General features: G+C 37.3%; 1 protein-coding gene across 1 annotated transcript in view; it reads right to left on the reverse strand.

The window, feature by feature from the left end:
* Window positions 1-49: 49 nt before the first annotated feature.
* epsti1 (epithelial stromal interaction 1) overlaps window positions 50-24000 on the reverse strand; it is a 30694-nt gene continuing 6743 nt past the window's right edge. The window contains exons 6-11 of the mRNA XM_079820987.1: window positions 23302-23375; window positions 19955-20042; window positions 9940-10023; window positions 9433-9506; window positions 6189-6367; window positions 50-1312 (exon numbers count right to left, since the gene is read on the reverse strand). Coding sequence (XP_079677113.1) covers window positions 1182-1312; window positions 6189-6367; window positions 9433-9506; window positions 9940-10023; window positions 19955-20042; window positions 23302-23375 — 630 coding nt within the window. The 3' untranslated portion in view covers window positions 50-1181. The remainder of the gene's footprint in view (window positions 1313-6188; window positions 6368-9432; window positions 9507-9939; window positions 10024-19954; window positions 20043-23301; window positions 23376-24000) is intronic.

Below are 24000 nucleotides of genomic sequence, written 5' to 3' on the forward strand. Positions count from 1 at the left end.
AAAAATTATGATAGTAAAAAAATTAAAGATGACACAAATGTATTTTTTTTGTAGATGTTTTGCCTTTATTGAGATAGGATAGTATAGAAACCGACAGCAAGCGAAGGTGGAGAGAGAGGGAGACAAGATCATGAAAAGTCCCCAAGACGGGATTTAAACTTGCCCGAAGCACAATTTATAAATTAAACACATTATTTATCTTACAGAACATTTAATATCTTGATTTAAGCAGGACAAGTCACCAATTTCTTCAATTACTTCATGATCAAATCGGCTGAATAAAATGCAGCAGTGCCTGTTCACTTTTTCTGCGGCCTTGGTTCTGTATTTTCCTCATTTTTTCCCCCATATGGATTTAAATAAGTCTTCAAAGTCACAACATTACAAGCATTGTTTGAAAGCCAAAAAGTATTACAAAAATTATACCAAAAAAGAATGTATGGTTAATGGCTTTAAGAGGGAAATAACTACAACTCTTACAAATAACTACCAGGAATTCCACTGTTACATATGATTATTTTAAAATACATTGAAATGATGTGGGCTGATGGCGTCAACAGGAGAATATACCATTGATTAACAACATCTTTAAAAGTTTACAAGTAAATCAATTCCTCTATGTGGAAAATAAATGGGATATTTACTTCCGGAAACCTGACTGTTGCGCACTATTTCACATAAACAGAGGCAGCCTTTTTAAATTCATGCAGAGTTCTAGCAGGAGCCTATAAAGCATTGAAGAAGCTAATGATCTGTATGATGGTTTGGTTTTTCACTGTCCATCCCTATTGTGGATGAGTTCAGAATTCCTCTAGTCCTTTACCTCATTATAAATTAGCCTTTGGATTTTGTGAACGCACATCATTTACATCATTTAGTCTGTGAACTGTACTCATGGGATCCATAAACGTTCCCACAGCAGACTCAAATCTTGATTTATTGTTTTGATTTCTTTTCTCTGTGGCTAAGTGTCAATCCATTTCGTGTCAGAACAAAAATAACTGCTTAAACTAAAAAATACGTTTTTGTTTCAGTTCAAAGGACACTAGAATGTTTTTAAAGTCACCGCCTTCAATAATTAAATGGATAGTTCACACGAAAATCATTATTTACTGAGTACACAATGGCTGAACTTTCAGCTATCATTCAGCATCACAACAATAACAAAATAAAGTGTTCGTTTACACATTAAGCAGCTCATATGCTTGCTGGTAATCGCCATTACACTGTTTGACGATGTCTTCCAGCATATCTCGCTCATAGTATGGAAACTCATTCTGAAGTCTCATCAGGGTCCACATAGGGTCACAATCTACAAGAAAAACAATAAACAGACTGTAAATGTACATTAGTTTAGCTAATATCTTTATAGCACTAAAGCAGAATCATCACCATGCGGCGTGGCTGTCAAAAAAGGATGAGCAACATGGTCACTTGTTCCAAGAGACTTCAGATCCTGAGTCTCACAGGCACACATCTCTCCAATAATGTGCCGCTATGCAGCGCAAGATTGACCTCCCTGCTGGTTCATCTGGTTCACGGAGCAGGACAGACAGGGTGGGAGAACTCGTCTCCACCGCAGTGCTTCTGCCAGCCTGTTCCGCAAACAACGACATCTTGATCCCACACTAAACCACACACTAATGGACAAAACTAGCACTATGGCAGACAGATGTCCCATACGCACAGATCCCAGGAATGCCGGATAGATAGGAAGGTCATCGTTTTACGCAAAGGCCCCAGATAATGCAACAGAAAGTCTATTGAATTTGGAAAACTGTGAAAGGATAGTAGAATACTCATGGCAATAATTGAAACTGACAGAATAAGTGGCGTTCAATGCCTTTGGCGGATGCGTACAGTAGAAGGTATACATTTTAACGCTAAGCTTTTACTCGGACCAATGCCTTGCTGAAGCTTTGCTTTACCAGATGAGCTACAGGAACATAATTGAAGGTGACGTGTGTATTTTTGTCCGAGTTCAATATGAAGAGTCAACTGTAAGTAATCCATTCGTAGGTTGATTTATGGGTGTTGTTCGGAAAATGGAAGTCATTATTTCTGCAGTTCAATTCGGTGATGTTAGTTGTGCAGAAATGACACACTTCACCTTAAAATGATTTTCTTTGGTCTTTTTTCCCAATACAAATATATAACCATTCTTAAATCAAGATACACCGATCAGGCATAACATTATGACTTCCATGGGCACCCTGACTGGTCTGCGGCTATGCAGCCTCATACGCAACAAACTGTGATACTGTTTATTCTGACACCTTTCTATCAGAACCAGCTTTAACTTTTTGAGCAATCTGAGCTACAATAGCTTGTCTGTTTGATCGGACCACATGGGCCAACCTTCGCTCCCCACGTGCATCAATGGCCACCACTGTTCCTTCCTTGTACCACTTGATAGATACTGACCACTGCAGAATGGGAACACCCCACAAGAGCTGCAGTTTTGGAGATGCTCTCCAAAAGCATTATTCACTTCACCTGTGAAGTGTTCATCAGTGGTCATAATGTTATGTCTGATCGGTGTGCAAAATTATTTTAAGAAATTAAGATATTAAGCGCCCGATTTACTAAAAGCTTGTGCAAACCCTCTTTTGACATTAAAAAACTACTATCAGGATTTACTAAAGACGCGCAGTGTAAAATTAGTGCTGGACGGGGTTATTTTTGCACCTGACCTTATTGCATATGCATTATTAAATGCATTATTATTATAATGAATCATGCAAGGTAATTTACTAAGGTTTACGCTTGTCAATTTACTGGTGTTTGTGGCATTATTTACCGCCCAAAAAAGCATGCGCACATTCAGGCTACTTTCACATTGTCACTTTTTGGGCTTCTGATCTTGGGTCATTTAGCATCTCATGTCAATGTATCTTGATTTAAAATAAGAGAAATACTAAGAAAGAAAAAAAAAATTGCACTAAATAAATATACAGTTTGAATTTGGTATAGCTGGATTCAAAGAGAACAGAGAACACTTCTAGTAACTCATCATTCAGCCTCTGTACTCATGGAAGTGTCATAAGCCAGGGCAGGTCCAATCTCTACCGTGAGTAAGTCGAACCGCAGCCAGACGAGAGGTCATTCTGAGACTCTCTTGGTTCAGAGACAAACACATCTAATGTTTCTGGTAATCAGAGACAGAGGTGTGAGTTTGAGAATTGGAAGACCTGGCTGACCCCAAACCTCAGCTGAGGATACAACCTTTGGTCCTTGCAGTGATTCAGATGTAAGTGATGCTGAACACACAAACATAATGTGTCATTAGGCATCTGAGAAGATATACAGACGGTTTCGACGTGAATGGCACATTAGTCCCACACCATCACACAGCAGTCCACAGGCTCTGCACGCAGATGGGAAAGCTGGCCATTACAGTCACACCTCTTGGCAAAAAAAGTGAAGAACTCCACATAATGGAGCTAGATTCAGTCATTTCCAAATCCCACTTAGGAGGCTAAAACAATATGTGTGAATCATACACGTTCCATGCCTGTTTGTCAGAATAGAATAAACTATAGTTTTAAATTGATCAATCAATCAAAGGAGAAATCTGTCATTATGTACTTATTATTATGTTGGTCCAAACCTGTATGCTGTTTTTTTTTTGTTTTTTTAACGGAACACAGAAGAAAATTTAGCAAAATCTTCACACAGCTTTTTTTCAATACTCAAAAATAAAAAATAAATAAAACATCATCAATGTTAATCACTCTCAAAAGACTATTCACTCCAACATAAATGTTCAGCAAAAAAAACGTCAAATGGGCTGAAAGAAAAAAACAGATCAATTCTCTGACAGTAAATTGCAGTTTAAAAAAAAAAGCAAGAATCCTATTGGCTGGCCAGTTTTCTTTGCAGTGCAATGGAAAAGATATTATGCCCCTGTCCATAAAAAAAATCGCATTGACGGCATGCTAACATTTATGTCAGTCTGAACAGATGGATTAACAGCTGTTCATATAAATTAAAATGTTTATCACATCTTGGTTTCAGCGGGCTTTAAGGGTACTGACTCAGTGACCAGGGGTATATAGTTAAAAAACTAAAACCATACAAATCTAATCAAATCAAAGATCACTGTAATAAAATAAATTATAAAAAATAATATTTGATTTTTTATTGCAACTAATTGCAAAGGCAACATTTCTCATTTGTTTTTAGCTTAACAATGTACTAAAATAACAAACTAAAACAGATACAATTGAATAAGATATAATACATATAATACAAACTAGATATAAAAAAATTACTACAAATTAAAAATATTAATAAAAACTATAATAGTAATGATACTAAAATAAAACTGAAATATTTCAGTATATCCCGCGTGTATTTGATTTTAGAGCTGTAAAATCTTTTGCAAGGGATTTTATTTTAGATTGAATAATGACTTTTGTCTATTCCTCACACACAGATTTCGCTTTAAAAGTATTGAAATATGCTTTTATGGTGTTTAAAGGGATAGTTCATCCAAAAATTAAAATTACCCCATGATTTACTAACCCTTAAGCCATCCTAGGTGTATATGACATTCTTCTTTCAGACGAATACAATCAGAGTTGTATTAAAAAATGTCCTGGCTCTTCTAAGCTTTATAATGGCAGTGAATAGCAGCCCAAAATTTGAAGCCCAAAAAAGTGCATACATCCATTATAAAAGTAATCCACACGGCTCCGGGGGGTTAATAAAGACCTTCTGAAGCGAATCGATGAGTTTTTGGGTAACACTTTAAAATAATGGTCCGTCATTAATAGGTAACTATGCAGGAAGTAATGCAGGACTAATGAGTAGTACTACATTAACACTTCAGCTACTACCACTAACTAATATAGAAACAAGCTTAACTAATCAGTAAGTAATATCGAATGTAGGAGATAGTACCTTGTTAAGTAATCAATAACTACTGAATGAGATTAGCCTCATTAATAACTATTAACTAACTGACAAATTATAAAGAACATTATTGTGTGTCTGAGACGTAGTCGATCATCTTTTTTACTCTGAACAAATTCATAAAATGCATCACTAGTTACTCAAGGATTACCTAGTCACTATGCAGGAACTACTAGTGATCTGGACCATTATTTTAAAGTGAAAAATATGTTTTTTCACTTTAAAATAATGGTTCAGGTCACTAGTAGTTCCTGCGTAGTGACTAGGTAACACTTGAGTAATTAGTGATGCATTTTATGACCACATTGAGAGTAAAAAAAAAAAGAAAATTTCTCACATCTCAGACACGGTAATGTTGTGATTAGTAATTAATCAGTAATTCTTTATAATTTGTCATAGTTACCTATTAGTTCTTAGAGATGCCAATCCCATTCAGTAATTATTGATTAATAAGGAACTATCTTAGTCCTAAATTTGATATTACTTACTGAATAGTTAAGGTTGTTTCTATATTAGTTAATAGTTGTAGCTGAAGTGTTAATGAAGTACTACTCATTAGTCCTGCATTACTTCCAGCATACCTTACCTATTAATGACGGATCATTATTCTAAAGTGTTACCGGTTTTTGTAAGAAAAATATCCATATTTAACGTGCTGTATGAATTGTCTTTTTATGGAAAAGAGCTGCATGGAGAGTCGCCTTTTACTGTTCTGCAGAAAAAAATAACAGCATACAGGTGTACAGCGACATGAGGGTGAGTATATACTGACTACACTAGAGCAGTGCCAGTTTGTAGACAGCATGGCGCATTTCCAAGTAGTAACAAGGCTGCCAGACTGGATCTCGAAGAGCTAACCAAGGTTATTGCAGCAGTCGCAGCCATTAATCAGTCTGTTGTCAGACAGGCATGCCAATGATTCAAGCTTCTACAAGTCCATATGAGTTTACTTTACACTAGGCCTCAATTTGGACCTCAAAACAATCTGGAGGAAAAACACACCAACCATGCAGCTCGCTGATAATGAATTTGCTAGTTACTGGCACATGCTGTAATTGACATTAACCTCTCATAACGCAGGCAGTTCGTATATACAGGGACATCTAAGAGCATCACGTGTCAGGAGTCTGTTTAATATCACACAAACGTGGAGGCTTTGAGACTTGCGATTTCGACGCAATGGAGGCGTTTCCAGAAGTGCTGTGAAATAAAACAGACCTAAACACACACAGTGCCATAGCGGATGCATATAAATCTTGTTTAAGACTCACCATCCTCCTCTGCACTGTCTGTATAGACCTGTGATGGGTTGGGTACTGTGGATAAGGCTGTATCCTGTGGTTCGTCATCATCATACAGCCAGACATTACTGCTTTCAGGGGTTTGGGTCACAGGTTCAGACACCATACCTGAACGACTCGCCAAATGGTCAAGGAAGGCCAAGTTCACCCTGAAGAGAGCAAAACACCATTAGAACATTTCACAACTGAAATATTTCTACTTCTTTAGTACAGTAGATTTTAAATGTCAGAGACCATCTTGAAATCACAAATGTATCTGTAGGTAAACCTCTTATGATTTTGAACATTTTTAAATAAGAACTGTTATGGCATTTAGCACTATTTCTAGGTTTCTACCGTTGTGGAAAAGAAGTGTATTAAATGACTTTACTTGCAGACAATAATGAAGGAAATAAAAGCCACTTAAGAGAGTACACTTTCATGTTTCTTAAAACTACAAATACATTTTACTTCATGTTTTAATAACATTTTGTTGTGCTTTAAAGTACACTAATTTTGATGTGTTTAATAATATACTACAGCAGATGTAAAGTACTTAATTATAGTTTTAACTGTAGCATGTTATTCAATATAATACATTTAAAGTTAATATACTTACAAATATGCAATGAAAAATATATTTAAATAGCATATGTGACAAACAAGTTTCAATAGAAGTATAATTTAGTTTACCAAGAACGCTTGTCAGTACATTCAGCAGCTTTAACCATATTTCAAAGACAATAGAAGTAACTATGAAATTACATATAAAGATGTACTTATTTATACAATTTATACTTCTGCGTCGAGTGCACGCAGAGGGTACGGCGTACCCTACGCATAGACGCGTTGGATACGCCGTACCCTACGCCGTAGCCTGACGCGCACCTCTCCAAAAATGTAACAACGCGTCAATTCTACGCGGACCGCAAGCGCTGTGATTGGTCTGCCAGAACCCTTCCCTCAGGTCAATAAATAAATAAAAAATCTGCGATAGGAGTGTGTGTGTGTGTGTCCAGAAATTGGATGATAGTTCCTTACGTCTGCTATAACACACTATTTTGCAGTCCAGCGATTCTTTATGGTAGTAAATAAATACATAGATCCGCTGAATATAGTTTATTTATTTTCTCATTAAAACCAAAGATGTTAATCAGTAATTGTATATCAAGAACAGGGACACATTAGGGTATATTTCGTGAATGAAGTCTCCGCAACAACAATCGCTTGCTGAGCCACCGCTGCTGAAAACAGCGGCCACGAGCTCCGCATAGTTTCACAAATGCATTCCAGCGCCAGATCGCCTTATTTAACTTTACTAATCAACTAGAGATGCTAAATTTGTATTAGATACAACAACTCAAGCTGCAAGAAAAGCCGCTCTCTCACTGCTGCTGATATTCCGACATGAATGTACAGATTCTACACATCAAGCTGCTTCTTCTTCGGCTGTTGTCTTGATTACACCAACATGCCCGAGGACACTGCCTCCTAGCGTCTACATGTGGAATTGCACATTGACGCAGACAACAGCGCAGAAGTATAAATGCTCACGACGGCGTCGGCTACGCGCGTAGCCTACGGCGTACACTACGGCGTACACTCGACGCAGAAGTATAAATGGGCCTGGATCAAAAGGGCACTCTGTAGTTCATCTAATAGCATTTAATATACATTTAAACTATAATACATAGTCTTTTAATTGAAATTAGCATGCTTGAAAACCTTACATTCAGTTCACACATAAGTATATTATTTTAAAGGCACAATATGTAAGATTTTTGGATTACAAAAACCAAAAACCACTAGAACAATGTTATATATTTTGTTTACTTGTGTACTTAAATTATTCTAAAAGTTTCCAAGAATGTTTAAATCCAGTTTAACCAGGACACGGGCCGTGCCTATTAATGACATTACCCTCGATTTCGTTTTTTTTTTTGTAGAAACCATGGAAATACCATAGACGCTTTAATATATTATGTGTTTTATTAGACAGGTGAGCAACTGTTTGGATACATTCATTGACAGAAAACGAATCATTGTTATAGAGCTCAACACAGTTAGTCTTATTGTTTAAATGTTGTTTTCTTGATTTACCACTTGTTTTACCATGCCTATATTGATCTAGCTTAATGCAGTGTGCAACAAGTGTCTCATAGAAGGTGCCGAGCGAATGCACAGAGTAGCATTATAACATAACTTTCAACACACTCAAATGTATCTAATATGATAAAAAAGCGCTGCGTTACCCCACATATGCATGAGAGAAGAAGAAGCGGAAGCGCTCATCTGCTCCATAATAAAAGCTCCACTGCTCTCGAGCTGTGTGTCGCGCTTGTCTCTTATTAGCAGTCGCTCCAGCAGCCTCGTTCCACTCCAGTGGCTTCAGCCCCACCCTGCTTCATACTACAGTAATGTTAATAATTTCTTCCTGAGTCCCGTCGGTGAAGACAACAAGACAACTCCAATGACTCCGCAAAATCAAGGCGTTATCAAGCTATGCCTTTGTATTGAATAAGCAACCTCTAGTGGCGAAAATTACATATTGTGCCTTTAAAGTATATTATCGTCATGTGTATATTCTATTTTGGTTCCGTTTTGCCAGAGTTCCTGGTTATTGTTCGTTTTCCTGGTTGATAATTAGTTCCTTCACCTGTTCGTACTTTTTTGATTACTCTACCTGTGGATTTTCCTTGTTCCGTGTCATCAATGTTTAACCTGGTTGTGTTATTTCACGTATTCCTGAGTTGGATTTAAAATTAAAGACTTATTTTTCTGATATGTTTTCAAAGTATGCTAAAATGTACTGATTTTTCTTCAATGGAGTATTCAAGTTGTGTTTCATACTTCATACAGGTTTCAAAATGTGCTTCGAAACCTGTATGAATTCTCAGATGAAACTCAAAAGTAGCTACTTATATGCAAGATGCTCTCTGAATCATCTTAAATCATGCTGGAGAACCTGATCATCAGGTTTAACACATGCTTGTAGAGTACATGCAGTCATTGTGGAGTCATTAAAGCAACTAAAATACTAAAGCATTCATGATCTTTTTCAAATACAACTTCCTTCATTCAAATTGCAATGTTGACAATATAATTTGTAATGAAAAAATGGCATCAAATTAGAAAACTGCATAATATAAGCATTTTTACTAGTGGTCTCAGACTACTTTATTAATTCTGACAGTCATGGTTTTTTTAGCGGTTTGTCATGATTAGGCGCCCATACCGCCGATGGTCAGCTTCAGTCCGTCTCTTCCTGTCCTCCTCCTGTTGTTTTTGTTTTTCCTCCAAAATTTCTGTCTGGAAATAGTAAGGTAATGAAAATGTCATCTCCAACAGAAATGTCTCCTCTACTTATATAAAGGCATTCAAGGTCTGTGGCTGTAATCATTTCATTGTGCATTTGCATGAATAAACAACAATATCAACATGATAGGTCAGACTGACCTTTTGTCCTTGATGCATATCAGTGAGTTAAATTTGTGTTTGACCGACATAGAGGCATTCAAAGCCACAGAAATACCACTATACAGCCAGCTGGAAAACACCTACACTACTTCATCCATGACTACCTCCTATAACCTAGAACGTGGTAATCAACAGCATATGCTAGGCAGAGTAAGTTATTTTTCTTGGCAAAGCCCAGACATTTAGCTGTGGTGTTCCTGTGAACCAAAAGTGGAGGTGATGTTCATATGTTCAGGCCATCTGTTTTACTTCCTTTGTTCTGTACCTTTCTCCTCTGCTCCTCTTTCATCTTAAGCAGGCCTGCGTTCTCCTCCTCTTTTCTGGAATCACTGTACTCGTGACATTTAACCTGTGAAGAAACAGTGGCCACGCAATGAAAACTAGGAATGTGCAAAAATACATATTTTTTAAATTGACTATGCTGAGTTTCCTGAACTCCCTGAATATTTAGACTGGTTTCAAGTTCAACATACTTACTTACTACTTAGATGCTGTTCACATAGGATACATTGTTCAAAAACATAAGGGAACCGTTTTTAACTTGACACGCTATCTTAACAATGCAAAACTCATGGCAGAAGGCGTTCACAAACCTTGATGCAATGGCTAAATATGTCCATATGCATGTATGTGAACCACTCACACTCCGATCAGTGGCCATGTCATGCATATTGCACACAAAAATGGCACACACTGACAAAACCAACAGTTCCAATCTGATTGGTTGAGTTTACCCTTTTACGTACACTGAATTAAAACTACACAGTAAAATCAGCAGTGTAAAAATTGCAGTGTTAAAAGTTATTAATTCCCAAAGAGTTGGGATTAACAATCTTAAAGCGTAATCTTCTTCAGTGTAATTATGGGGGTGCTACATAGTGTAAATTTTTTTTTACACTGAAAGTGCAAAAAAACGCGCCGAATAGTTTTGACTCCGCCCTTCGATGACTGCTGCCTCGCCAGACGACGACGCCAATCGACTGAGACGGTGGGTTGGAACTTGGATTGCTTTTCTTTCTAAAATGAAATATTAAGTACATTTGTTAACATTTTTTGTTAAACATGGTGATGAACACATTTATAAATGATTAACTGCGTGTTTTTGTCAGGATTAAGGAAGCTCTTCAAGTTCATGAGATGCTGAGATGTACAGAAGAATGTGAACTTTTCTCATGCCTATTTGATTTCTTAGATGAAGGTGATTTTACGTTTAAAATATTTTTTGGGATGTGTTTACAATTTGTTATATATACTTTTAGCTTATTTCATTTTGGTTTGTTCACAGCCTTCATGAAAGTGTGCATTCCCGCCTCCAGTCACACGGAGGCCTGGTTTTACGACGAGTCAGTCAGGCAGTGAAGTTGATAAGAAGCTCTGAAGCAGCAACATTTGAGCTTTTTCTGCGCAGATGAGAGAATTCTTCAAATGGTAATTGTATATTTGTTTTGTAAGCATTAAGTGTGGCATTATGTTGTGTCCTTTTGTTGAAACGGTAAAAGTGTCTGTGTTATATAGTAACGAGTTAAGAATTCCGTTTGTGTGACGCATGCGCATTATCAACAGTGTGTTTAAGCGTCTTGTACACGCAGAATCACACGCCGTACACATACACGCAGAATCACACGGCGTACATATACACGCAGAATCACACGGCGTACATATACACGCAGAATCACACGCCGTACACATACACGCAGAATCACACGCCGTACACATACACGCGGGATCACACGGCGTACACATACACGCGGAATCACACGCCGTACACATACACGCGGAATCACACGCCGTACACATACACGCGGAATCACACGCCGTACACATACACGCGGAATCACACGCCGTACACATACACGCGGAATCACACGCCGTACACATACACGCGGAATCACACGCCGTACACATACACGCGGAATCACACGCCGTACACATACACGCGGAATCACACGCCGTACACATACACGCGGAATCACGCGGAATCACACGGCGTACACATACACGCGGAATCACACGCCGTACACATACACGCGGAATCACACGGCGTACACATACACGCGGAATCACACGGCGTACACATACACGCGGAATCACACGGCGTACACATACACGCGGAATCACACGGCGTACACATACACGCAGAATCACACAGCGTACACATACACGCAGAATCACACGCCGTACACATACATGCGGAATCACACGCCATACACATACACGCAGAATCACACGCCGTACACATACACGCGGAATCACACGGCGTACACATACACGCGGAATCACACGGCGTACACATACACGCAGAATCACACGGCGTACACATACACGCAGAATCACACGGCGTACACATACACGCAGAATCACACGCCGTACACATACACGCAGAATCACACGGCGTACACATTCACACAGAATCACACGCCGTACACATACACGGCGTACACATACACGGCGTACACATACACGCAGAATCACACGGCGTACACATACACGCGGAGATGATGTTCGTTTCGGCGTACACATACACACGGAATTACACGGCGTAGACATACACGCGGATAGCTCAAAGCGTACAGATAACACGCCATTTGGCTTTAGAAAGTGGCTTGTATGTTTACGCAAAGTCATGATGTCATGTTGAGGTGTGAGTGAACGGTGCTACCCTGTGACTACACAATCATCTGAACAGAATGGTTCCTGAGAGTTATGCATGTCATTATGCTATGTAACTGTTTTCTGTTTCGTTTTGATTTTTAGTGAGAAGACCTCAGCTAAGTTCCCGGAAAGGCTTCTTCCAAGACCTTCAAGGACCTGATTGACTGCGGAATCTGCTGTGAAAGAGGATGATTCAGGTTCGACTATAATTCAGAATAAGATTATCTATACACGTTCATGCATTTTTTGCTGAAGTTGTCACATTTGTTATTTAGAATCCGCAACAATCCTGCATCAATTCATCCCCTACTTCATTTGATTCCACCATCACCACAAGGCTGCAAGAGACCTGGAAACAGGCACGTGCAGAGGGGGGGGGCTTTGGGTGCTCGAGCCCCTGCCCTTTTTCAAAATGAATCAAAAGTGCCCCTCTCAGACAAATATCAATGATAATATCGTGGTCAATAAAACTAAATAAATGTGATTATTATAACATGACAATGTATACAATGGTAACGAACGGCTCAAAAGTCGGACAATTTCTGTTGAGGCGTTGCCGTAACGCGTTGCTATGGGTCGCGTGCGTTTTAATTGACAGCTGATTTTCCTCTGTTCGGAAGCGGCTCTCGAGCCAAATATGGTCCTTTCAGAGAGTGTGTGGCCTTACGGGAAAAAAGTAAACCAATATTTTTTTTTCATCCATAATCAAAGCTAATGTGTTGATTTAATTACAAATCTATATATTATATATTTTAAAGTATTACACAATTCACCAATGCCCGTTTGTCATGTATATACACCAACCAATCGTGATCTGGCAAAGCAAGTTCAAATTCCATTGGCCGATGTGAAACGGTAATTTTCTGTTCTTATTCATAAATCGGTTGAAAATGACATGGACAGACGAACTAACGTTTGTGGAACGATTTCCTGCGGTTTGTCTCATTTTTTAAGTTGCATCACTGACAAAATGGATTTTAACAAACAAATCCCTGCACAAAACCATGCAGCAGCAGCAAAAGTTGCATTAATGGTAAGTGTCAAATTCACTTGTATTTATGTATATTGATACACCGTTTACTATTTCATTAAACTATCAAAGTTAACAAACCCCAAGTGCCACCAGCACCTACAGGCCTATTATGTGAAGTGTAGGCCGGCGAAATGGTTACGTGAAAGGACTTTATTATATTACCATTTTTGAATATTATGCAGCATTATGAAAGTCTCTTATGTTCATCAAGCCTGCATTTATTTGATAAAAAACAGCAATATTGTGAAATATTATTAAAATAATGGTTTTCTATTTTAAAATAATTTAAAATATAATTTATTCCTGTGATCACAGCTGTATTTTCAGCATCATTACTCCACTCTTCAGTGTCACATGATCATTCAGAAATCATTCTAATATGAGGATTTAATGTCAATGATGGAAACTGTGATACTATTTTCAAGATTCTTTTATTAATAAAAAGTTAAAAAGAACATAATGTAATAAAATTTCACAATATTAGGCTACTGTTTTTTTCTGTATTTTTGATTAAATAAATGCAGGCTTGATGAGCATAAGATATATATATATATATATATTTACATATTGCCCCTTTTTTACATTTGAGCCCCTGCCCCTGAAGAACTCTCTGCACGGCCCTGCCTGGAAAGATGTCCTCATATCAAGCTGAAAAATATTGTCATCCTCAAAAAGGTACATTTGGACATTTCTGTCACACTACCTCAAAATTAGTCTGCCTCAAAATATTGCCAGTTGTCTTGATTGTATTGTGGAAAACTGATACAAAGATGGCCAATTGGAGAGGTGACTTTGACTTTTTTTTTTTTGTCTATGATCTGTAGGCAAGGAATGACATACCAGAACGCCTTGATTGAATTGAAGAGACCACACAGCAATACCTGCTCACTGATGGGACAGGGAGGAACAGCATTCATGGATGCTACACAACTGTCGACAAGTAGCTTTCTGCAATCTTGTTCAAATCTACCTGTTATATTTGTTTGTGTCCAGGCAAATTTGATGATTTTATGCATTTTATTAACTTTTTAAAAATTGTATTTCTGTGCAACACCTCAAGAATGTGATTGACTAATTGACATTTACACATCTGATATGTTTTAAAGTAGTCGCTTTGTCCATTTGTTAAATAAACTTTGGATTTATACGTCTGAAGACTCTTGATTTTATGTCTGATCTTGTACATTAACACCATATAATAGTGTAAAAAATAGTGTAACATTTTTTTTGCACCGAACAGAATATTTTATTAATAACACTTATAGTGGAATTAAATCAACACCAGGGGTGTTAAACACCCCATAGTGTAAAACTTGAACAACAATTGTAAGTGTAACACTTTACACTCACGGTGTAATTTTTCTACACTGTAGGGTGCTATATTAACACTGTAAATTCAACACTACAAACGGTGTACTTTTTACACTAATTAGATTGGGACCATATATGATCCGGAGTAGTGTTAAAATTAACACTTTAAGTGTTAATTTTACACTGCGTTTTTTACTGTGTATGAGTATGAGTCAAAATGCATAACTGTATTTTCTGAATTATTACATTCTGAAGTTCTGTGAGATAATGAGTATTTAACTATTTATATCAAAGATGTGATTTTTCCATATTTATACCGATTTCCGTATTTTCCAATCTGAAGTATGATCCACGCGAATTATTTAAACATGAGTCAAAAACGTTTTTCATACATTTAAAATACACGTATTTCATGCAACGATACCTTAGCTTCCAACAGCAATCAACGGGCTTGCAGTGCCATCAAACTTAACACTCCGTAAATGTCAAATGCAAGTAAAATCAATGTTGGCGAGTATTGTATATGAAGCAATATACTATTGCTTCATACACTGAAAAAAATGGTGTTGGATTTACATGATTTAATCATGTACATCGGTTCCACATGATTCAATTAAGTTAAACAAACATAATTTGTTCACATAATTTCAACATAATGGAATTAAGTAATTTTTAAGTAACCGAATTGAGTAGTCTCACAATGATTTTAATGTGGCTCCATTACAACAGTGGTGCTCTCGGGGGCTTGAGACCCTGCCTCTTTAATCAAAACACGTTTATTTTTGTATATATTTTTGTTGTCACTTGACTGATTTATAACACAGTACTCAGTAGCTTTCATTATATTTGCCAGCAATAGCACATCATATATGTGCTAAGTGTGAAATGCTCTTTAATGACATGTGCTGAGTCAGTCCACAGCCTAAGCAATCGCTCCGCTCTTCTCCACTATGGTAACCCAGTGTAATTTAAATGGTTCGAATAATTCCAACATAATTAAACATTAAACACTAATAAACAATATAAAGTCTCCCCCTTTTTCTCATTTTGCCCAAAAACACATAAAATAACACTCAATTTCAAAAATTTTACTCTAGTTGTCAAGTCCCAAGCAAAGCATGCTGGGAACTACAGTTTCAGCAAAAATCATTTTCAAGTACTTAATTGGTTCACACTCACCCCAAATAATTTAATCTAGTATATTGCACCATTTAGAGAATTACATTAATCGAAAGCAATGAAATCATGTTTAGAAGAGAAACACAAATTTGTTGCGTAGATCACAAATAATACGATTAAGTAAATTGGACAACATGTGTTTTCCTGTTTTTTCAGTGTATACTATATATGATACTCACCAGCTGGCCGATAACTGGCCGCTGTGTGTTTCAGAGTCAAGCATTGCACTGTATTTATTTACATGAGAGCAGCTCATGATCTGTTTTTTTCAGTGTCTTGGAACAGCTCTGTGAAACTCTGTCTCTATAAGCTCTACTTGAATTCTGTCTCCCCGTACGAAAAAGAAGTAAACATTCATTTTCATCTTTGAAGTTCAAGTATATTTGATAAGTATACTAATATCAATGTACTAGTAGTAAACTTGTAAGTGTACTATTTCAATACTGCTTGGTTGACTAAATTGGCCCACTTTTCAGTATATAAAAGCACGTTTAAGTGTACTATAGGTGTAAAAGTAGTAAACTTCAAGTGCACAACTACGTTTCTCATTTGTACTACAAGTGAAGTTATAAGGTTAGGGTAGGTTAGGTTACTTTATACCTGCAAGTAATTTTGTTTTGCAGTATAATGATCTGATAAGATAAGAGTGTACAAAAAACTATACAAAAAATTTATCAAAATATTGAGTACATGGATAGTCCAAATATACTTAAACCTTTCTGTCAAGTATACTTAAATTAAATTAAAACATGTTTGTTCATGTTCAGGCATAAAGCCTATTTGTAATAAGAATGATTTAGAAATTCTGCAGTTCCTGCATATGTATGTATTTATATATACATTCATACATACATACATGTACTGTACATGTGTATGAACTGATATATTTTCCGTACAACTGTTCATGAGAACTGTATCAATTAATTTTCCCACAGTGGCCTGTGATTGTGGTATAATGTATTTCAGATATCTTGGCCCTGAGTAAAAACCAAAACAAATGTGGTTGGTCATTGTGCATGTCACTCTCTTCCTAGATCTGAGAGCAAGATGGTCTCTTCCTAACAAAGTAGGCGGTTCTTAGCCAGAATAAGCTGCAATGAGGAATTTATTCCCTGGACAAAACCATACTGGACCCCAGCCATTGTCCATAGAGTACTACCCCCAAGCACATCACATATTTCAGCACAAAACTGAGCTCTGAAATGGGTGTCAGCTGTGATGTTACTCTAAGTTTCTCATGGCCCTGTTCAGAAAGATGCTGCAAGGAGGGGCAAGCAGAGAGCCAGGAAGTTGAAGAGATCCTTTGTGTGTTTGGTCAGACGGCCTGGGGACAGCAGGCAGGGGCTGCTCTGTTTGGAATGGCCAAAGAGTAAGGGGAATAGGTGGGACGACCTGGGCCTGGCATCCTGGGAAGCCAATACAAAGGATCTTTTGCACAAACAGAGGATATGGTGGAGATTAATCTGTCTTGTGGAAGCATCACTGAAAGCATAACAATTCTCGGTGGCCACAAAACCACATCAAGAACCCGTCTTTCCACAAACACTTTGATCGGCGGGCCTACGACATTTAGGTTGGAGCGTTTCATTACTTGGCCTGGAGGCCATCCAACCACTTATGTCAATACAGCAAGAGAAAGCACAATTGAACGGCCTCCTCTCCTGGTAAGCTGAGAGAGCCAGAGCTCTGCACAGAACGCTGTTGCATGTGTTGTGTACCACGACCCTGCAGTACTAATGCACAATCTGTCTATTAGAGGGATTTTCCCCATTAGTCATCCAGAGGGAAGTCCTCGAAAGTCTCAAACAGGGAACAATTTTAGACGGGTTTTGAAAGCCGCACAACAAAACATTCTTTGCTCGACACGAGACAATGTCGTTTTTTAACAGTGCTGTCAGATGCCAGTTTTAGTGGTTTCTACAACATAAGAGGCAGCCCTCAAACCTCTTATGGTCAGCTCAGCCCCACCAGTCACGGTCAGAAATTAACCAGGGCTCAGGGCAAATTGCCACTGAATGTGACAAAAATACTCCTGCAGCAAACCCCTCTATTTGATCTGTTACCTAACATTACCTAACAAGGCCTCTGCAGTGATCTCTGTAGACCCTGTAGTCACTGTTGTCAGAACAAATACTGTCTCAGATGTGAGCACTGTGAATGCACAGTATCTGACATGCTTTGTGATAGAAAAAATTAGCTCTGAAAACAATGAAAAACCAATACAGAAATGTAAAGATATCAATCATATAGCCTATTTGCCACAAAATACAGCAGAGAGCTGTACCTATAGCAGATCTAGACAGGTGGAGCTGGGGAGGAAGTGGGAAAATTAAATTTTAACATCAATGTGCACTGCAAAGCCAGATGTAGTTACACCTAAGCAGTGTTAATTTCGTTGACTAATAATTTTCGTCATAATTTTCGTCAACTGCCTTTTTTCACTGATGAAAACGGGACGATAACTAAATAAAAACAAGTGTTGGATGACAAAAACTATAACGAAAATCAACTGTCATTTTCGTCAACAAATAAAAACGAGACGAAAATGTTAGGAAGGGACGATTAGGGAAGAGATCCAGTCAGAACTGATATCCTGTGTAACAGATGAATAACACACATTTATGCCAGGCAATTGTTAACTAATGCTGATGAATAATGACAATGTTTACTTTACGATGTTTATATAGTAATATGTTTTAGACGGTTGTAACAATGCATATTTTATCTCCTCATCTGAACTTGAATGAGCTCCTGCCACTGCAATAGTAAGGCGAGATTTCAAAAAAAGAGTCCCGGTGTATTTCCAGTTGGTTTATAATTAAAAGTCACGCATTATATATTCGTTTTTGCTTACACAATAAACTGTATTTAATTTCATTCCCATTTAATTCATAGTCAGGAGGAAAGACCAGTATTTGACACATATTAAATAAAGTATCAGGGTTATAATAGTCAACTAAAACCATTAAAAATGTCAGTTCAAGTGACAGTCGGTTATGTAATACTTAAATGCTTAATGTATTACAATTTAACTAAACTCATTAGATTTTAGGAGACTAAATCTACTGTAGATTTAGTCGACTAAAATCTTATGATATTTAGTCGACTAAAATCTTATAATATTTAGTCGACTAAAATCTTATGATATTTAGTCGACTAAAACTAGACTAAAACTAAAAACAATTCAGGTGACTAAAATATGACTAAAACTAAATGGCATTTTAGTCAAAAGACTATGACTAAAACTAAATCAAAATATGCTGTCAAAATTAACACTGCACCTAAGATTTGATTGATTGGGAGAGACGAAAAATATTAAGCAGCACAACAGTTTTCATCATTGACAATAATAAGAAATGTTTCTTGAGCAGCAAATTAGCATATTAGAATGATTTCTGAAGGATCATGTGACACTGAAGACTGGAGTAATGATGCTGCAAGCAGAGATTTGTAACAAAGTGTCAACAAGTATCAGTGTTTGGTTAACACAAGATCATACTGATGCATACCGAAGCTGCTTAAAATTCAAGTGAAATCATGGTGGTTAGCAGTAATTAACACCTCTAAAGCTTCCTGTCAGATTGCTTTTGTTGGCTGAGACCCTGGCTCCTTTCCAGGTACTTTCACTCAAACAATACAGGTTATTCCACACCAGTCTCTCTTTTTGTTGCATTCTCACAGACCCATCTCTGCCTTTTGTGAGGCGTGCTCGCTGTGAACTCTGGGAAGTCCCCTGAACTCTGCATGCCTCTCCGTTCAGAAGCAGCAAATGCGCCATTGCAATGGCTGACCGTGAAAAGGAAGCTGCATATTTGAAACTGAGAAAGCTTTATGATGGACTCAGATCTTTCTCCGGCATGAGGCTAATAAGGAGATAATTGGGGGTGCTTTGCAACAGGCCAACTCTTTGCTAACAGTCCATTGTGCCACGCCAATGAAAGCTCTGGAGTGAGGGATGTTTACTTTGAAAACTTGCATCAAAGACCGATCAATTGGTGTGAATTATTCCAGTGCCTCAGGCTCTAACCTCAGCGCCACAGTTATGCACAAGAGGCTTGAACTCAGGCCTATGGAGCATACAGTGCATTTTTGGCCTCTGTCTTACCCAGGATGATGCTGGTATGGGATTGCTTGATGCCATAGAAACGGTACTGCTGGACCTCTCAATTCTTTGAAGAAACTCATTGGTTTTCCTGCAGGAGGAAAAAACATAATTGTGATTACAGGGATAGTTCATCCAAAAAATTAAAATTCTGTCATCATTTACTCATCCTCATGTTGTTCCAAACCCATATAACTTTCTTTCTTCCAAAAAAATAAAATAAAAAAAGTGCTTGGAATTCTGAACCGTATATACATTTGAAGAAAAGACTGGAATTTAAGTTGTTGTTTACCGACTGTCTTGGACTCTCAAATCTCATTCACATTTGCATATATACAAGGGCTGGAAATTTATATTTGATGTTTAATGCTGTAAAAATAATTAAATTAATTGAAAAATACCTAATTGGTAACACTTTAGAATAATGGTCATTAGTTAACATTAATTAATCTTAATGTATTAACTAACATAAACTAACCATGAGCAATACATTTGTTAGTGTATTTGTTCATCTTTGTTAACGTTAGTTAATATAAATCCAGCTGTTGATTCATGTTAATTCACACTGCATTAACTAATGTTAACAAGATTTTAATAAAGCATTAGTAAATGTTGAAATTAACATTAACAAAGATAAATAAATGCTTTATAAGTGTAGTTCATTATTAGTTCACGTTAACTAATGTAGTTAACTAATGTTAACTAATGACCATTATTCTAAAGTGTTCCCAATTATTTTAACTGCCATCGCACCAAACAGCATAGGCTCAGTTTTGGAGCCATTCAATTTCAGCAAGTTATGTTGCATCCTGATTTCTTCTAGACACACACTATAAACAGCTAACATGCTGCCGACATCAGGGCTAGTGGTGATGTACATTTGAGCATCATCAGCATAGCAGTGATACCCAAGGCCAAACTTCTTAAAGGACAACTCCAGTGAAAAATGAACCTAGGGGTAATTAACACATGATTACCGAGTAGATCGTTCTCTGGGATGCGTTTTCATGACAATCGAATGTAAAGAGTTTTATCTCTAAAAACAGATTAGCTTAAAGGGTTAGTTCACCCAAAAATGAAAATTCTGTCATTAATTACTTACCCTCATGTCGTTCGACACCCGTAAGACCTTCGTTCGTCGTCGGAACACAAACAAAGATATTTTAGTTGAAATCTGATGGCTCTGAAAGGCCTCCATTGGCACAATGGCACTTTACACTCTCAAGACCCTTAAAAGGTACTAAAGACATCGTTACAAAGTCCATCTCACTACAGCGGTTCTACAATAACTTAATGAATCGGCGAGAATAGTTTTTGTGCGCAAAAAACCCCCTAAATAACGACTTATATAGTGATGACGATTTCAAAACATGGCCTCATGAAGCTTCGAAGCGTTATGAATCAGTGAGTCGAATGAGCAGTTTGGATCGCCAAATTTCAGCAGTTTGGCGGTTTGACACGCGATCCGAATCATGATTCGACTCGCTGATTCATAACGCTTCGAAGCTTCATGAGGCCGTGTTTTGAAATCGTCATCACTATATAAGTCGTTATTTAGGGTTTTTTTGCACACCTTAAAACGCATCCCAGAGAACTATCTACTCGGTAACCATGTGTTAATTACCCCTAGGTTCATTTTTCACCGGAGTTGTCCTTTAATAAGCTGCCCAAGTGGAAGAATATTTGCTAAATAGAGTTGGGCCCAGTACTGAATCCTGAGGAACTCCCTGTTGAGCTGGCATCAGATTTATGTCTAACACACACGGCAAGATTAGTTAAATAAGATTGAAACCAATCAAATACCATCCCGAGGAGAACCAGCCAGCTGTGCAGCCCATGACATATGGTGTCAAAGGCAGCACTGAGGTCAAACAAGACCAAGACACTTTTCGTAACCAATCACAATGTGCCAAATTTGAATATGCACATTAAAATTGCATGATGAGATTTAAAAGCTAAGCCAAAAGAGATTTTTTTTTTTGTGAATAACAACTTAAATTATGGGTTGGTTTTCAAACAAAGCTATTGTATAATTTTAGAAAACTTGGAATATAGTGCAGAATTCATATGGACTACTGCAGTAATAATGCATTATTGTGATGTTTTTTGGCCAGTTTGGAGCTTAACGGTGCTGCTAAGGCGAGGGATTAAATAAGGACAAAAAATGGAAACAGAAATCTTGTAAAATCATTGTTTGATTTAAATTAAGATTAAATGTTTGGTAATTTAACCTGGATGAATATAAAATTAATGTACTATTTTTCAGATTAATATATTTATTTATTTAAAATATTTCTTCTGAATAGTGTTAGACTATAGACAAAAGACAAAAAAAAAATAGGCTGCTGCGTTCGCCGATATTTTTTTCAAGAGATTAAGTTAAGTGCACCTAAGCATTAAATGACTAGGTTGTAAATAGTTTTTTAAAGTATAAAAGTTTTAAGTATAGTACAGTCAGTGTGCACTTTATTATGATGCTTGCTTGTTGATACTGTGCGCAATACTGTAATTATTTGATTTATGCTTAAATATTTATTTTCAGAATTTAGTTTCACCACTGAACTCTTTTTTTTCTTGTTCTACCTCACCTGTTTTGACTATTTGTTAAATATTGTTTTTTTTGTTCAATAAATGTTCCTTTTTTAAATTTTAAATGGTTATCATCATGATCATTGTATCATTTTTATGATGTAAATTGAGGGAGCAAAAGCAGTATCGGCTCCAAATATCGGCTCCAGAAAATCGGCAGCCCGTATCGATCATCGGCTAAGGCTGATGAAAAAAAATTGGCATCGGCACTAAAAAATCCATATCGGTCGATCCCTACTTCTGAATCTCACTCTCTCTCTCTCTCTCTGTCTGCCCTCCCGTCAATTACCAAAATATGGCAGCATTGTGTTATTTTTAAACAGAATTAAAAAACACCAGCCTCTCTCTCTCTTTGTGTGTGTGTGTGTGTGTGTGTGTGTGTGTGTGTGTGTGTGTGTGTGGGTGGAGGTTAATAGCCTCTGGTATGGCAACCAGACTGGCAAAAAAACGCTCATAGAGTATGTGTTTGTCATATGAGTTTACAACAACATAAGGGTTAATGATGATAAGTTTTTTACTGAAAATAGTGGCACATATCTGTTTAACTATCTTGAAGGTTGCCTTGCATTTGTTTTCAATCACCTATTGACAAGATCTCTAAATAAAAGGCATATTTTCTTCTGAACTTGGGCCAAGGCTAAACTTGTACATTCAAGTTTATTGTGTTTGGATAATGGCCAATAAAGCAGATTAACATCCTTCTTCCTCCTTTACACAAATCACACTTCAAATCTGGCATGTAGGAAAAATATTTAACATACATTTGCTTGTCATGCTGATACCGCTCCTTTCTCTGTTCCTCTTCTTGCTTTCTCCTCATCTCTAGTTGTTCGGCCTGCAAAGCAACGTATTAAAGATGTTTTAATGTGAAAGTAGCTACTTACAATATCCTTTCTCAGCTTAATATGCAAAATTAACTATAAGTAAGCCATGTGTAGGTTGATTCCTCAAAAAAAATTAAACATTGAGGTTCTCTTTGACATATCAAACATTACCTGGTTTTGTTTGAGCATTCGGCAACACTTTATTTTACAGTGTTTTACACATTTCATGTAGTTACTATAGTAATTACTATAAATTGTGCTTAATTACTAACATATTCAAACAGGTTTTTCAAAACACTCCCTGCAGTCTATCAATGGTTGTTAAAAACTGATAGTTCTGCCCTAAATTCACACCATTGAATGAGCCAATCTTGTTACAGTATGTCCAGCTGATCAGAATGCTGTTAGATATCTGTGTTTCTGTCGTGTTGTTTGCTTTGGTCACATGTTCCTTTGTCTATGTTTCCCGCCACTTTCTCTGTTTCCTTGGTTACCCTCGTTAGTCTAGTTCTGTTCAGCTGTGTTTAGTTATCCTCATCTGTATCACCTGTGCCCCTCGTAAGTCAGTCATCAGTGTTTGTATTTAGTTCCCTCTTGTTCACTCTTGCTTTGTCCGGTCTACGTTATGTTAGTGCT

This window comes from Gobio gobio, assembly GCF_949357685.1.
Source record: "Gobio gobio genome assembly, chromosome: 7".
Taxonomy (NCBI): domain Eukaryota; kingdom Metazoa; phylum Chordata; class Actinopteri; order Cypriniformes; family Gobionidae; genus Gobio; species Gobio gobio.